The sequence below is a fragment of the Salmo salar genome, chromosome ssa26 (genome assembly GCF_905237065.1).
Source record: "Salmo salar chromosome ssa26, Ssal_v3.1, whole genome shotgun sequence".
Lineage (NCBI taxonomy): Eukaryota > Metazoa > Chordata > Actinopteri > Salmoniformes > Salmonidae > Salmo > Salmo salar.
In genome coordinates this window covers 20,757,970-20,772,566 of record NC_059467.1, presented here as the reverse complement: position 1 = coordinate 20,772,566, position 14,597 = coordinate 20,757,970, and the positions used below count along the sequence as shown (strand labels likewise).

The 14,597-nt window shown below is 45.9% G+C and overlaps 1 protein-coding gene across 1 annotated transcript in view; it reads right to left on the bottom strand.

Moving 5' to 3' along the window:
- LOC106587342 (disintegrin and metalloproteinase domain-containing protein 10) overlaps positions 1-14,597 on the bottom strand; it is a 105,194-nt gene that overhangs the window by 5,069 nt on the left and 85,528 nt on the right. The window contains exons 5-14 of the mRNA XM_014175660.2: positions 12,791-12,891; positions 11,961-12,128; positions 7,610-7,702; positions 5,645-5,828; positions 1,872-2,035; positions 1,441-1,624; positions 1,103-1,253; positions 769-952; positions 545-653; positions 160-380 (exon numbers count right to left, since the gene is read on the bottom strand). Of these exons, the coding sequence (XP_014031135.1) occupies positions 160-380; positions 545-653; positions 769-952; positions 1,103-1,253; positions 1,441-1,624; positions 1,872-2,035; positions 5,645-5,828; positions 7,610-7,702; positions 11,961-12,128; positions 12,791-12,891 (1,559 nt within the window). The remainder of the gene's footprint in view (positions 1-159; positions 381-544; positions 654-768; positions 953-1,102; positions 1,254-1,440; positions 1,625-1,871; positions 2,036-5,644; positions 5,829-7,609; positions 7,703-11,960; positions 12,129-12,790; positions 12,892-14,597) is intronic.

Genomic DNA, 14,597 nt, shown 5'->3' with positions numbered 1-14,597 from the left:
AACTGGTAAGAACATTTTATAAATTGAGGTGTATTCAGCTCCTGAAATAGTTTTAATGCCAACGGGAGTGACAGTTTCAGCAGTAGGGTGAACTAATATTATGAACAACACAGGTAACTACAGTACAATTAGGACATTGGCTGGGCCTGGGACACTAACCACTATCCACTCTGCGATGTTCTCGTAGAGCTCTGGGTTGAAGATGGCTTTCTTTAGCCTGGCCAGGGGGCCGTCTGCGTCCACCAGCCGGCACCTCATGAACACGTCGCAGTAACCCTTGAAGTCGTTGCAGGGGGAGCCTGGCTGCAGCGTGGTGATCTTCTTGCTGAAGAAACGGGCCCACTTCTCAGAGCCCGTGCTGCTGCAGGTGTCAGGTTTCACTGCAGGGTGGGGGAGGAGAGGGGGAATGTCACTGTGAGGTCACTGCTAACAGGACAGTCCCAGTCTTTGCAGGGTCTTGGTGGTTTAAGATACATGTCATATTGGGACGGATGGCCAATAATGGGCCGATGATAGTGGTAACAGGTAAATAACAGACACTTACTTCTCTCCTGACAGCAGACGTGGCACAGCTCAGTCTCGTCTGTTCCCTCAGTACTGGCACAGGTACACACCTCCAGACCATACTTCTCACAGATGGAGCCAGAGCAGCCCTGGTCGACAGAGACGTGGAGAGGGAAAGGGAAAAACAGGGTGAGTGTCAGTTATGCTCCATTGTCATGATTTAAAGCACTTCAGCACACGTTTGGTCAGAGAGCTAGACCATACCCCGTTGAGGCAGACTTGTGTCGCTCCATGGCAGGCGGTGAAGTTGGCTTTGGGTTCAGAGGTGGGGCACTGGGCAGTGCCTCCGTTACACATGCCCTGTTCAGCACACTCCGACTCATCCCTACATTTATCATTGGTGCCCTTGAAGTTGCACGTAGGTGTACAGCACGGACCCTGGCTGGGACTGACAACACAGATCACACACCAAGTCAGCTTCAACTTCCTTTTTACTAAGTCAGAAACAGAAACAAGTTGAATACTATATTCAATAAATACTACAACAGTACTAACCGTAAAATCAACAACATTGTGTCGTACATTGCTGGCCACTTACCTACAGATTTTGCCGGGCTTAAGTTTGCACTTGTAGCCGTCGGCCTCGTTGGCGTTGTAGCAGCACTCGTCTTTACACTGGTCACTGTAACCACAGTCACACTGCTCCCCTGCCTCCACCAGACCATTACCACAGATGGGCTGGCCAGACTCTGCACAAACACACACAGGAAGGACTGATGAGATGCAGTAGAGAACACATAACCTTGGATGTCCATTCCAATGACAAGCGCACCCACACTTCTTTTGCATATGCAAAGATGGACGTCCGCAGGTGCATGTGCGGACACGGACAGACACACACACACACATACCCACCCTCAGAAAGACGGCACTTACCCACAAAGCAGTTGCCCCTCTTCTTCTCCAGGACCTGGCTGATGTTCCTCACGCTGCAGATGGAGAACTTGTTGTTGTTGAGCTTGTCCCCTGACGTGGCCCGGGCGTACATGATGTAGTTCCCCTGCTCCTTCTTCTCCTGGGCCTTGGACTCTCCTGGGGTGCACTCTGTCCCAGAGTCATGCTGTCAAACCATAGGGAAGAGGTTCACAGGGAGCCAATGAGCATCCCTCTCCTCCCTCAGGAGGGCATTAACAGACTCCTCCAGTACTGAGACTTTAAACCAAGAGAGATCCTATGTTGAGTATCTCAACAAAGTGGTATTCAAGTATATACAACTGATTAGCATGTGCAGTATGATCTGGTTAGAGCTGTGAACTGCGATAAAAGACTAGACTACAACCAGACAAGGCCCAGGACAGAATACTCACCGGAGAGCCAAAGTTGTGTCCAACCTCGTGTGCGAAGGTGATGTGGGAGACTTTGGGGGGGACGTGGGAGGCGTAGTTCTGCACCGTGATGATGCCAGTGTTCAGAGACTTCTTCTTCCCATCAGAGTACAACTTACTCTTCTCACAGATACCTCCGGAGCTCCCTAAGAACACAGTAAAACCACTCAAGATTACATACAGTACACACCATGGAGGATTCTGTCTTTCACACTGTATCCCACCCAACACACTAACAGGACTATAGTAAGGATTTCCATGGCATTGAGGATGTACTGTTTCCAACTCTGACACAAGTGACAGTGAAATGATGTAACACTCTTATTGGAGTAAATTAAACCTGATACTCTGCCTGGAGTGAATAAGCAGAGATCTTTGCTACTGTTGGGGAGCAGAGGGCATTTGGGCCCAGTGGCCACCCGTGTAGGTGAGACACAGAGACACAGACAGCAGCAGGAAGAGGAGAGGAGGCAGAGCAGCCAGGTGGTGCTGAATATGCCCGCAGGGGGAGAGTGGCAGCTCGGGCACAGCAGGGGACCTGAAGGGCGCTGCTCCACAGTCGCTGAGAATGCCAATTTAAACTTGCTCACTTACCCATTCTCAAAGAGAGAAACGCACCGTCTGGAACACACACATCGACAGACATGGCCAGCTAGCTGTAAAGTGCAAGTGTGGAGCATACTGACACACTTAGATTTTTCTCAATCAATTGGAAAACCTGGTTTTGATTGAATAGTTGATTGAATAGTTTCATATTGTGTTCAAAGGGAGTGTTTAAAGTCAGACAGAGCTGAGTCAGAACAGGTTCTCTGTCCCACCCTACTATCAGATTCAGCTGGCACATTGCCGGTCTGCCTCTGGGCTCCCCCTGCACTATACACTCAACACTGCCCTGTCTGAGATCACAGAGTGTTTCTATGTGAGAGAGTGTGTGTGTGTAGGGGGGGGTAGAGAGAGAGAAGTAGAAATCCCAGTTGCAGTAAGGTCCAATCTCTCCTACAACTATGGACTAGAGGGTTTTTATTTTCTAACCAGCCAGGCTAGGAGGACTGGGGCTCTGCTGGAATACCAGGCAGTGGCGACATCTTTATCTGAGAATAGCCTGTGTGCTTAGTCATAAGGAGGCCGCACCTTTGACTACAACAGCTTTTAGACACACAGAAACATGAAACCAAAGCACTTTACAGTATAGGCACATATTGTGTGTGTGTGTGTGTGTGTGTGTGTGTTTAAGTGGTGTGGTGCGTGTATGAGGAATGCTTCCATTGAAGTCACTTATGAGTGTGGTAATGGATCAAATCCATTAAGAAAACCATTACCCAGGCCTGACTGGTATCTCTAGTAGCCGTCTGTTGTCAGTCCACTCCACTGGAGCGTTCAAGGCAGATCTCTTCTCTACGAGCCCACAGCCTCCCTCTACAGCGCTACAGACCCAGATCGATTCAGCCTGCTTAGAACATTGCTTATTTGCCTGTATTGATTCCTAGTGTTTGCTGTCGTTTTTCATCTTGGGTTCTGTGAGTTAGAAGTTAATCAAGTTATGTTGACGATACCTGGGCCAACTGACACTGACCCTTCAGTTAAACCTCACTAAGGAAAACACAGCCTGAACTCTGACCTCTGGGGCTGCTGCTCATTGAAAGAAACTTATAGCAGTAACATGTGAGCGTGGGGTTCAACTACAGTACTGTCCACTCTCGCTATGTCTTGATTATTACTGTGAGGATATCCTGAACCAGGCACAGCCTGCATCTGTATGGACTCCTGTTCTATCTGATTATGACCCATCAGCCAGCACTGTAGAGCTCTGGGTCACCCCTGTCACGGGACAGCTCTGGGTCACCCCTGTCACGGGACAGCTCTGGGTCACCCCTGTCACGGGACAGCTCTGGGTCACCCCTGTCACGGGACAGCTCTGGGTCACCCCTGTCACGGGACAGCTCTGGGTCACCCCTGTCACAGGACAGCTCTGGGTCACCCCTGTCACTGGACAGCTCTGGGTCACCCCTGTCACTGGACAGCTCTGGGTCACCCCTGTCACTGGACAGCTCTGGGTCACCCCTGTCACTGGACAGCTCTGGGTCACCCATGTCACTGGACAGCGCACCGCTCCAGTCACACTCAACTTCATATTATTCTAGTGTGAATCATTAATTCAGAGGTGTTGAGCCTGTACTTGTTTAGTGTGTGTGTGTGTGTGTGTGTGTGAGAGAGACAGGGCCATTTCTGTCTGTGTGCTGTGGCTGTCTCATTGATTTCTCCCTTCTCACAGTCCACACTACTGACTGACTGACACTATGGGGTTGGTGGAGACCAGAGGGAGACCCAGCTGCAGGCTATAGAAAGAGGTGTGATCATCTCCATGGACTGTTTCACATTCTACAAACGTCTAAGAACTTCCTTCAGGAGAAGGACTCTGTATGTCGCTCCTTTGTCCTTGAGTGAACCTTGTTTGGAGAACGCTGCAGTTTTGACAAACACCCATGGAAAGAGAAAGCGGAAATCACAAAACATGCTGAGTAGGCAAAAATTCAACAACTTAAAAATGCACTTCAAGTGGAAACAGCGTGGAGACGATGCCTTAGCAAATCCAGTCCTCCTCGGCCTTGAAAATTAAATGACAAACATGCTGGTGGAACGAGAGAGAGGTGGGGGGAGAAAGAGAGAAAGTAGGGATATTGCGGTGGAACGAGAGAGAGGTGGGGGGAGAAAGAGAGATATTGCGGTGGAACGAGAGAGAGGTGGGGGGAGAAAGAGATATTGCGGTGGAACGAGAGAGAGGTGGGGGAGAAAGTAGGGATATTGCGGTGGAACGAGAGAGAGGTGGGGGGAGAAAGTAGGGATATTGCGGTGGAACGAGAGAGAGGTGGGGGGAGAAAGAGAGAAAGTAGGGATATTGCGGTGGAACGAGAGAGAGGTGGGGGAGAAAGAGAGAAAGTAGGGATATTGCGGTGGAACGAGAGAGAGGTGGGGGAGAAAGAGAGAAAGTAGGGATATTGCGGTGGAACGAGAGAGAGGTGGGGGAGAAAGAGAGAAAGTAGGGATATTGCGGTGGAACGAGAGAGAGGTGGGGGGAGAAAGAGAGAAAGTAGGGATATTGCGGTGGAACGAGAGAGAGGTGGGGGAGAAAGAGAGAAAGTAGGGATATTGCGGTGGAACGAGAGAGAGGTGGGGGAGAAAGAGAGAAAGTAGGGATATTGCGGTGGAACGAGAGAGAGGTGGGGGGAGAAAGAGAGAAAGTAGGGATATTGCGGTGGAACGAGAGAGAGGTGGGGGGAGAAAGAGAGAAAGTAGGGATATTGCGGTGGAACGAGAGAGAGGTGGGGGGAGAAAGAGAGAAAGTAGGGATATTGCGGTGGAACGAGAGAGAGGTGGGGGGAGAAAGAGAGAAAGTAGGGATATTGCAGTGACAGATGGAGCAGCGTATCAGAGGGCGTGTGCTGGGATGCTGAGGTTCATTGAGCGTTCTGATAAACATCAGAAGATTGCAGGTACTCAGAGGGCAGAGCAGGGAACCTGCAGCACAGCTTTTGCTTCCTGTGCTCTTTACAATGGAGCGATCCTATTAGAGATACTGCAGACAGGGAGTCTCTCACAGACCACTGGACACTTGGGTGACTTCTTGGATGCTATACCTTCCTACTCTTTAAGTAGGCATAAAATGTCCACTATTCTCAGTTTTCTTTTTTAAATTCTCCACTGAATTCCTTTATACAAATGAGTGCAGTACACAAGTTCAATTGGTGTGTGTGTACCTGCAGGAGCTCCGACCCAGGCCAGGCCCAGCACCCCGTCGTCAAAGTCCCTGTCGCTGAAGACGTAGGCCAGGCAATAGTCATCATGGTTCTGTTCTGAGTTGAGCTCCAGGAACTTCTCCACCCCGATGTTAGCAAAGCGGAATGGATTGGTGGTGTCCCGCTCATCACTGGTCGTGTTTATCTGAAGATGTAGAAGAATGGGCTCATTGAATAGGTCATGAGTAGGTAATCACACATACATGCTTATGTACACGCACGTACGCACACGCACACACACCAGGGTTTCCATTTGGAAAATGTTGCACCGGACATTTGACCAGCAGCATTTTCATTTATCAGACATTTGAGAAATCTACCGGACCCATACGCATTGGGTGAGTAACCTGATAAGTGTGTCCACCCACGGTGCTCAGAATGACAGAAATGACATTTAGATTATGGTAATTTATATTAACAGAACATGCAAGTCAAGAATGCAACAATGTGCGTTCCTCCTTACTGAATTCTGATGTTAGAATAACGTGTCCTGTTCCTCAGCCAACAAGACCAGTGACGAACAGCAGAATCCCTAGCTTTTGTAAACCTACTATCCCCCATAGTAGAAAAGGTTACCTATTCTGTTGGTCAGCTTGTCAAGAAAGAAATAGCCTATTCCAAACAGATTCTGGGACAGAGAATAAAAAGAAAAAGCAATGAGTCTGATGCAACAGATTAGAACGTTTAGCTTAAAATGTTGAGAAACGTTTTTATTTACATTATAAAACGCAGCAATGCGCACAAGGCAGTAGGCTGAGTGTGAATGTTCCTTCCATAATGCAATAAGCAGGAAAAAGCTCACCAGTTTCATGTGACAGAGATAAAAATATCCGTTAGAAAGACGGGAGATTTTTTAACATTTTTTTTTTTTTTTACATTTTAGTCATTTAGCAGACGCTCTTATCCAGAGCGACTTACAGTAGTGAATGCATACATTTCATACATTTTTTTTTTTTTTTTTTTCTGTGCTGCAAGGTAAGACATGCCTCATATGTATTAAAACGTTCAGGTTTCAAACAATTAAGTATATGTTTTCAAAATGCATACTGCCTCCAGCTCATTGCAAAGTGGTGTGTGATGCGCTGATGAAGAGCCTATGCATTTGCTGTTTGAGATGCTGTAGCAGCAGCTCTCGCGCTCTGACAGATTTTCCACTCAAAGGCTCTGTATCTGTATGCTGTAGGCGTGTGATAAATAAGATATGCCTAAAAAACGAAATATACTGTGCACAAGTGCCAATTAAATTCCACTAAATTAAGCAAATTAACGTATAGACCGATAAATGTATTTACATCTACTGGTATTAACATAAATTAATAGGCTAAAAAGCATTATTTCACAAAAGGGATTTTTTGTCCTTCTCCCGGACAATTGACCAGCGGCAATTTTATTTATCGGCTTTCAAAAAAAGAAATTGGGCTAAAAGCAGGCTATTACCGGCTAACTGAAACCCTCAGTAACACACACACACACACACACACACACACACACACACACACACACACACGATAGGGGAACAGACGGGAGCATTGTTAGGAGGGCCTACAGTAACAGGTCCCTGGGGTATTGGAGAAGAGACTTCAAACAAAGGCCACTGTATCTACATCACTATAATCATTGCTAAAGGTAACTATGCTAATGTTTGTTTGAAGAGAGAGTGGGAAAAGGCTTTAGACAGATAGAGAAATCATTCTACTTAAAAAGTTGCCAGCTCTTTGGCCCCAGAGAAACCTTTTGTGAGAGTTGTTTTGAATTGATTTTGGAATGGGGCCCAGAGCTCCCTACTTTAAATGGCAGCTGGTGTTCACCTGAGGATTTTAAGGATTTATTAGGTCTTGGAGTGTGGTGGAATACTGATGAGTGAGGCAAATAGTGGTGCTCACCACCCACACACCCCCAAACCCCCAAGCGTGAACACAAACTCACCCTGATCCTTTTGACCATGAAGCTGATGTTGCGGATGCCCAGGAAGTCAGTACCCTGGTAGATAGAGTCAATGGCCTTTACATGGCTGGAGATCTAGAGAATAAAACAGTCACCATTAGATGATGAGAAGTGTGGAACAACTGCACTGCAGAGAGAACATCAGATAAATCATAGCATTACATTAAAGACATGACATGTCTGTTACCCCACCAATGAACACATGAATAATATCTCTAACTACAGAATCACTGCATTCAGCCTATTGAAATCAATCTGTTGAAGATTTGCTCCACACTGTCCAGCCCATCCTATAAACAAGCCTCTAGTCTCAGAGCTAAACCACAATCCTAACGAACCCATTTACTTCATCACACTGAACCTTTTTTTATCTCACCTATGGAGAGAGTGAGTGTCCACAGAAATGACATTTTAATCAGCTAGTCTCTCCTTTAACTGGACCCCAGTGAAAGGCAGCATTTCCTCTGCATCTGATTTGTTAGGCTATAGAACTCAGTCAGGAGGAACAAGTCTGCGATGCTGGGCAGGCTGGCTGAAGGAAGCCAACAACAACAACAACTGATCAGACCCACAGACAAACACTATTCTGTTTGTAATCCATTTCTCCTGGCGGAATTAAAGGGCAGACCCTGGTTTTCCCCTGCTGAATGACTCAGAGTGTGTGTATTAGGGCTGACACCATTTAGTCAATTGTTTGGTCGATAGGCTGTTGGTTGACCGAGATTTCATTAGTCGAGCAGTTGCAAATTGATAAAAATAATTAAATGGTGCACAAGACACCGGTCTGATTCGCACCGGTCTCAGTGGACTAATCCATTGCGGAAGCCACTGGGATGGCACAGTCCATCCCTCTAAGACGTGCTACTGAAATTGTAAAAAGGCTATACTATTTAAGAATAATGGCGCAACACTGATAAATAAAATAATATTATATAAATGTGCTTTCTCCCGCGATGGATAGCGGGCCCTGTCCACGGTTCTGAAACTTAATCTTCAGTGAGCCGTTGAATTGGTGCCTTTCCCTAAAGCCAGTTCCTCCTTTGGCCGCCTTTCCTTCCAGTTCTCTGCTGCCAATGACTGGAACGAACTGCAAAAATCACTGAAGCTGGAGACTCATATCTCCCTCACTAGCTTTAAGCACCAGCTGTCAGAGCAGCTCACAGATCACTGCACCTGTACATAGCTCATCTGTAAATAGCCCATCCAACTACCTCATCCCCATACTGTTATTTATTTTGCTCCTTTGCACCCCAGTATGTACTTGCACACGCATCTTCTGCACATCTATCATTCCAGTGTTTAATTGCTAAATTGTAATTATTATTTCGCCACTATGGCCTATTTATTGCCTTACCTCCCTTATCCTACCTCATTTGCACACACTGTATAGAGACTTTTTTTCTATTGTATTATTGACTGTATGTTTGTTTATTCCATGTGTAACTCTGTGTTCTTGTTGGTGTCGCACTGCTTTGCTTTATCTTGGCCAGGTCGCAGTTGTAACTGAGAACTTGTTCTCAACTGGCCTACCTGGTTAAATAAAGGTGAAGAAAATAAAATAATAATAATAATAATAATAATGTTGCTATGTGCATAATAATGGTGTTGACAACAATGCGGCAGAGGCAGTAGCGGAGTGAGGAAACAGGGAATCAGCTTAATTAGGTCTATAACCAATAACCTAACTGTTAAACGTGCATGGCTTTAGAAATCGTCCATGTACATCTTCAGAAATAAGACAGATCCTGCTTCTGTTGACAGTTTCAGTGTTTGTTTAATAGTCTACTGATTGCGTGAGCACCAAGCCTCACGCAACTGCAAAATGTCGTATAAAGCAATTTCACAAATTCGGCTGTTTTTCAATCTTTGCTATGCTGTAATAAAGGCTTTGCAATTTTTTTTTCGTTATAAGTAATACCAGAGTCTGTTTTATTTTATATAGTGTTGTTTACACTTCCAAATGGGCAGGAAAAAAATATACTGCTCAAAAAAATAAAGGGAACACTTAAACAACACAATGTAACTCCAAGTCGATCACACTTCTGTGAAATCAAACTGTCCACTTAGGAAGCAACACTGATTGACAATACATTTCACATGCTGTTGTGCAAATGGAATAGACAACAGGTGGAAATTATAGGCAACAAGCAAGACACCCCCAATAAAGGAGTGGTTCTGCAGGTAGTAACCACAGACCACTTCTCAGTTCCTATGCTTCCTGGCTGATGTTTTGGTCACTTTTGAATGCTGGCGGTGCTTTCACTCTAGTGGTAGCATGAGACGTAGTCTACAACCCACACAAGTGGCTCAGGTAGTGCAGCTCATCCAGGATGGCACATCAATGCGAGCTGTGGCAAGAAGGTTTGCTGTGTCTGTCAGCGTAGTGTCCAGAGCATGGAGGCGCTACCAGGAGACAGGCCAGTACATCAGGAGACGTGGAGGAGGCCGTAGGAGGGCAACAACCCAGCAGCAGAACCGCTACCTCCGCCTTTGTGCAAGGAGGAGCAGGAGGAGCACTGCCAGAGCCCTGCAAAATGACCTCCAGCAGGCCACAAATGTGCATGTGTCTGCTCAAACGGTCAGAAACAGACTCCACGAGGGTGGTATGAGGGCCCGACGTCCACAGGTGGGGGTTGTGCTTACAGCCCAACACCGTGCAGGACGTTTGGCATTTGCCAGAGAACACCAAGATTGGCAAATTCGCCACTGGCGCCCTGTGCTCTTCACAGATGAAAGCAGGTTCACACTGAGCACGTGACAGAGTCTGGCGACGCCGTGGAGAACGTTCTGCTGCCTGCAACATCCTCCAGCATGACCGGTTTGGCGGTGGGTCAGTCATGGTGTGGGGTGGCATTTCTTTGGGGGGCCGCACAGCCCTCCATGTGCTCGCCAGAGGTAGCCTGACTGCCATTAGGTACCGAGATGAGATCCTCAGACCCCTTGTGAGACCATATGCTGGTACGGTTGGCCCTGGGTTCCTCCTAATGCAAGACAATGCTAGACCTCATGTGGCTGGAGTGTGTCAGCAGTTCCTGCAAGAGGAAGGCATTAATGCTATGGACTGGCCCGCCCGTTCCCCAGACCTGAATCCAATTGAGCACATCTGGGACATCATGTCTCGCTCCATCCACCAACGCCACGTTGCACCACAGACTGTCCAGGAGTTGGCAGATGCTTTAGTCCAGGTCTGGGAGGAGATCCCTCAGGAGACCATCCGCAACCCCATCAGGAGCATGCCCAGGCGTTGTAGGGAGGTCATACAGGCACGTGGAGGCCACACACACTACTGAGCCTCATTTTGACTTGTTTTAAGGACATTACATCAAAGTTGGATCAGCCTGTAGTGTGGTTTTCCACTTTAATTTTGAGTGTGACTCCAAATCCAGACCTCCATGGGTTGATAAATTGGATTTCCATTGATTATTTTTGTGTGATTTTGTTGTCAGCACATTCAACTATGTAAAGAAAAAAGTAATTAATAAGATGATTTCTTTCATTGAGATCTAGGATGTGTTGTTTAAGTGTTCCCTTTATTTTTTGAGCAGTGTATAATATTGTACTCCAACTGCACCTGTTTGCTACACAATACTCATTCAGAGCTTGCTCCTATATCCTCCTTTATCTTCAATAGTTTCCACGACTAAGTCAAATGTCTTCACACATCTGACTTTCCTTTTCCCTCTTACGCAACCAGTAAACATCCCCCCATTTCAGGTTTATTTTTCACGTTCTCTTCATCCATTTTGCTGTCACGTGTTATGGTGTTCAGAGTTTGTTATAACCAATATATTGATGTGATTATGATAGGTTATAGGTCAGACCCTACTGGTCAAGTGCATGCCCTGCATATATGTTTTACGTAAAGAGATGTTTTTCCTAAACAAATTAGGTATTTCAGTTACAGAACCTCAGTCAGAAACAAGTAAGACAGGAAATGGCTGTAATTATGTTGCAGCTTCAGCACAGACAACGGCGATAAACACTTGCTGTGCTGTGGTGCCTGTTCGCAGCAGCAGGGAGGAGAGCGAGACAAGACGCACCAGTCACACAGGCTCCCGCTGTCATTTCATTTTAACAGAGCATGGCCATCGGGCTCCCTTCTTGAGTCATTTGTGTGTCTTATTTATTTAATCAAACAGTGAGCTTAAAGCATCAGACAAGCTCAGTGCATATAGTTGATTTTATTCAAACTCTTCGGGTGTGTCTATATATGGAAAAATACACTTTTACAATGTAGACCAATTGAATAGTTGAAAGAACAGAGGACTCTTGATCAACCAATATTTTTTTTTAGTCTGGGACAGCCCTAGTGTGTGTGTTACAGCCTCAGTACCTGTGCGATGACAGCCTCTCTGGTGCCGTAGTACTTGAAGAAGAGGTGGTCAGTCTGGATGAAGAGCTGGCAGGTGTTCTTCTCTATCTGAGCTGCTCTCTTCTTCCTCAGGATCAGCGGACCATGTCCATGGGACCTCTCCTCTTCCTCCACCACACTGCTGGCCTCCTGCAGAGACAACAACCAGAGGAACTCCTACCATTAGTCAACTAGGAGGGAGAGATGGATGTGAGGGAGAGTGAAGTGGAACGAGCGGAGCTGGAAGAAGAGCGATAGGGGAGATAGATTGAGAGTGGGAAATTGAAAAAAAAAAAAAGAGCCCAAGTCTAAGAAATGACATGAGAAGGTGACTAACAGGAATGTGTAAGGATTTCTGCCATTTTGGTCAGGGAAAAATCCCATGTCTTCAAATGTGGAGAAAGAGGGCCCTGGCTTCTGAAGGGAGGAGGTCTTCCAGAACATGGGGAAACATATCCTGACACACCCCTGGTCTGGTCTGACTCATCCCTGGGAAGAGAGAACACTAACTCCTCACCCTGCCAAATGATCTGTGACATCACTCTACTCAGTCATCCAATGTTCCACAGAGCTGAAAGGGATAAGAACCCAGGAACAATAAGATAAATCTGGCTCTCGTTACAGCTCCAATAACAAGTTTGACTTAATCACTTCCATGTTTCCTTATCATGCTAACTGTTATTTTACCATGGAGCAAGATGTGAGGTGGTTTGTATGGTCCTCCAGTACTGTGTCCAGAACGTTGTTGTACAGTATTGGTGAGTGCTGTATAGCTATAGGGTTGGTTTCACAGTGGGGTATTATCAGCTCACCTTGAGAGGCTCCTCCATAGCCGAGGCCTGGTACTTCTTCATCCTTTCAAACACTGAGTGGTCAGCACAGCCCCCCTCTGAGCCATACTTATGAGGGTAATCTGGGAGGAGAAGAGGAAACCATCAATATGAGCTCAACCATATTTCCAGTAATATTGCTTCTCTCAGCTTCAGGCTAAACTTGTTTAGAATGGTAATGAAAAAGTTTGTACACAATAGCAGCCATAGTGTGGTCTCATCTACTCTATGCAAGGCCCTCTAAAACATACCAGTATAACCTCATCTACTCTATCCAAGGCCCTCTAAAACATACCAGTATAACCTCATCTACTCTATGCAAGGCCCTCTAAAACATACCAGTATAACCTCATCTACTCTATGCAAGGCCCTCTAAAACATACCAGTATAACCTCATCTACTCTATGCAAGGCCCTCTAAAACATACCAGTATAACCTCATCTACTCTATGCAAGGCCCTCTAAAACATACCAGTATAACCTCATCTACTCTATGCAAGGCCCTCTAAAACATACCAGTATAACCTCATCTACTCTATGCAAGGCCCTCTAAAACATACCAGTATAACCTCATCTACTCTATGCAAGGCCCTCTAAAACATACCAGTATAACCTCATCTACTCTATGCAAGGCCCTCTAAAACATACCAGTATAACCTCATCTACTCTATGCAAGGCCCTCTAAAACATACCAGTATAACCTCATCTACTCTATGCAAGGCCCTCTAAAACATACCAGTATAACCTCATCTACTCTATGCAAGGCCCTCTAAAACATACCAGTATAACCTCATCTACTCTATCCAAGGCCCTCTAAAACATACCAGTATAACCTCATCTACTCTATGCAAGGCCCTCTAAAACATACCAGTATAACCTCATCTACTCTATGCAAGGCCCTCTAAAACATACCAGTATAACCTCATCTACTCTATGCAAGGCCCTCTAAAACATACCAGTATAACCTCATCTACTCTATCCAAGGCCCTCTAAAACATACCAGTATAACCTCATCTACTCTATGCAAGGCCCTCTAAAACATACCAGTATAACCTCATCTACTCTATGCAAGGCCCTCTAAAACATACCAGTATAACCTCATCTACTCTATGCAAGGCCCTCTAAAACATACCAGTATAACCTCATCTACTCTATCCAAGGCCCTCTAAAACATACCAGTATAACCTCATCTACTCTATGCAAGGCCCTCTAAAACATACCAGTATAACCTCATCTACTCTATGCAAGGCCCTCTAAAACATACCAGTATAACCTCATCTACTCTATCCAAGGCCCTCTAAAACATACCAGTATAACCTCATCTACTCTATGCAAGGCCCTCTAAAACATACCAGTATAACCTCATCTACTCTATGCAAGGCCCTCTAAAACATACCAGTATAACCTCATCTACTCTATGCAAGGCCCTCTAAAACATACCAGTATAACCTCATCTACTCTATGCAAGGCCCTCTAAAACATACCAGTATAACCTCATCTACTCTATGCAAGGCCCTCTAAAACATACCAGTATAACCTCATCTACTCTATGCAAGGCCCTCTAAAACATACCAGTATAACCTAATCTACTCTATGCAAGGCCCTCTAAAACATACCCGTACGATAACCTTACTATTCCTAGCAGCAACATTCATCTGAGGGTTGAGATATCTTTCAGAGCATTATATGTCATTGTTCAAGAGGACAGAAAGAAGGGGTAGTTAATATCTCGCTCTCAGTGTGTGAGACAAGGCCTAACACAGTCTGTGTGTGTGTGTGTGTGTGTGTGT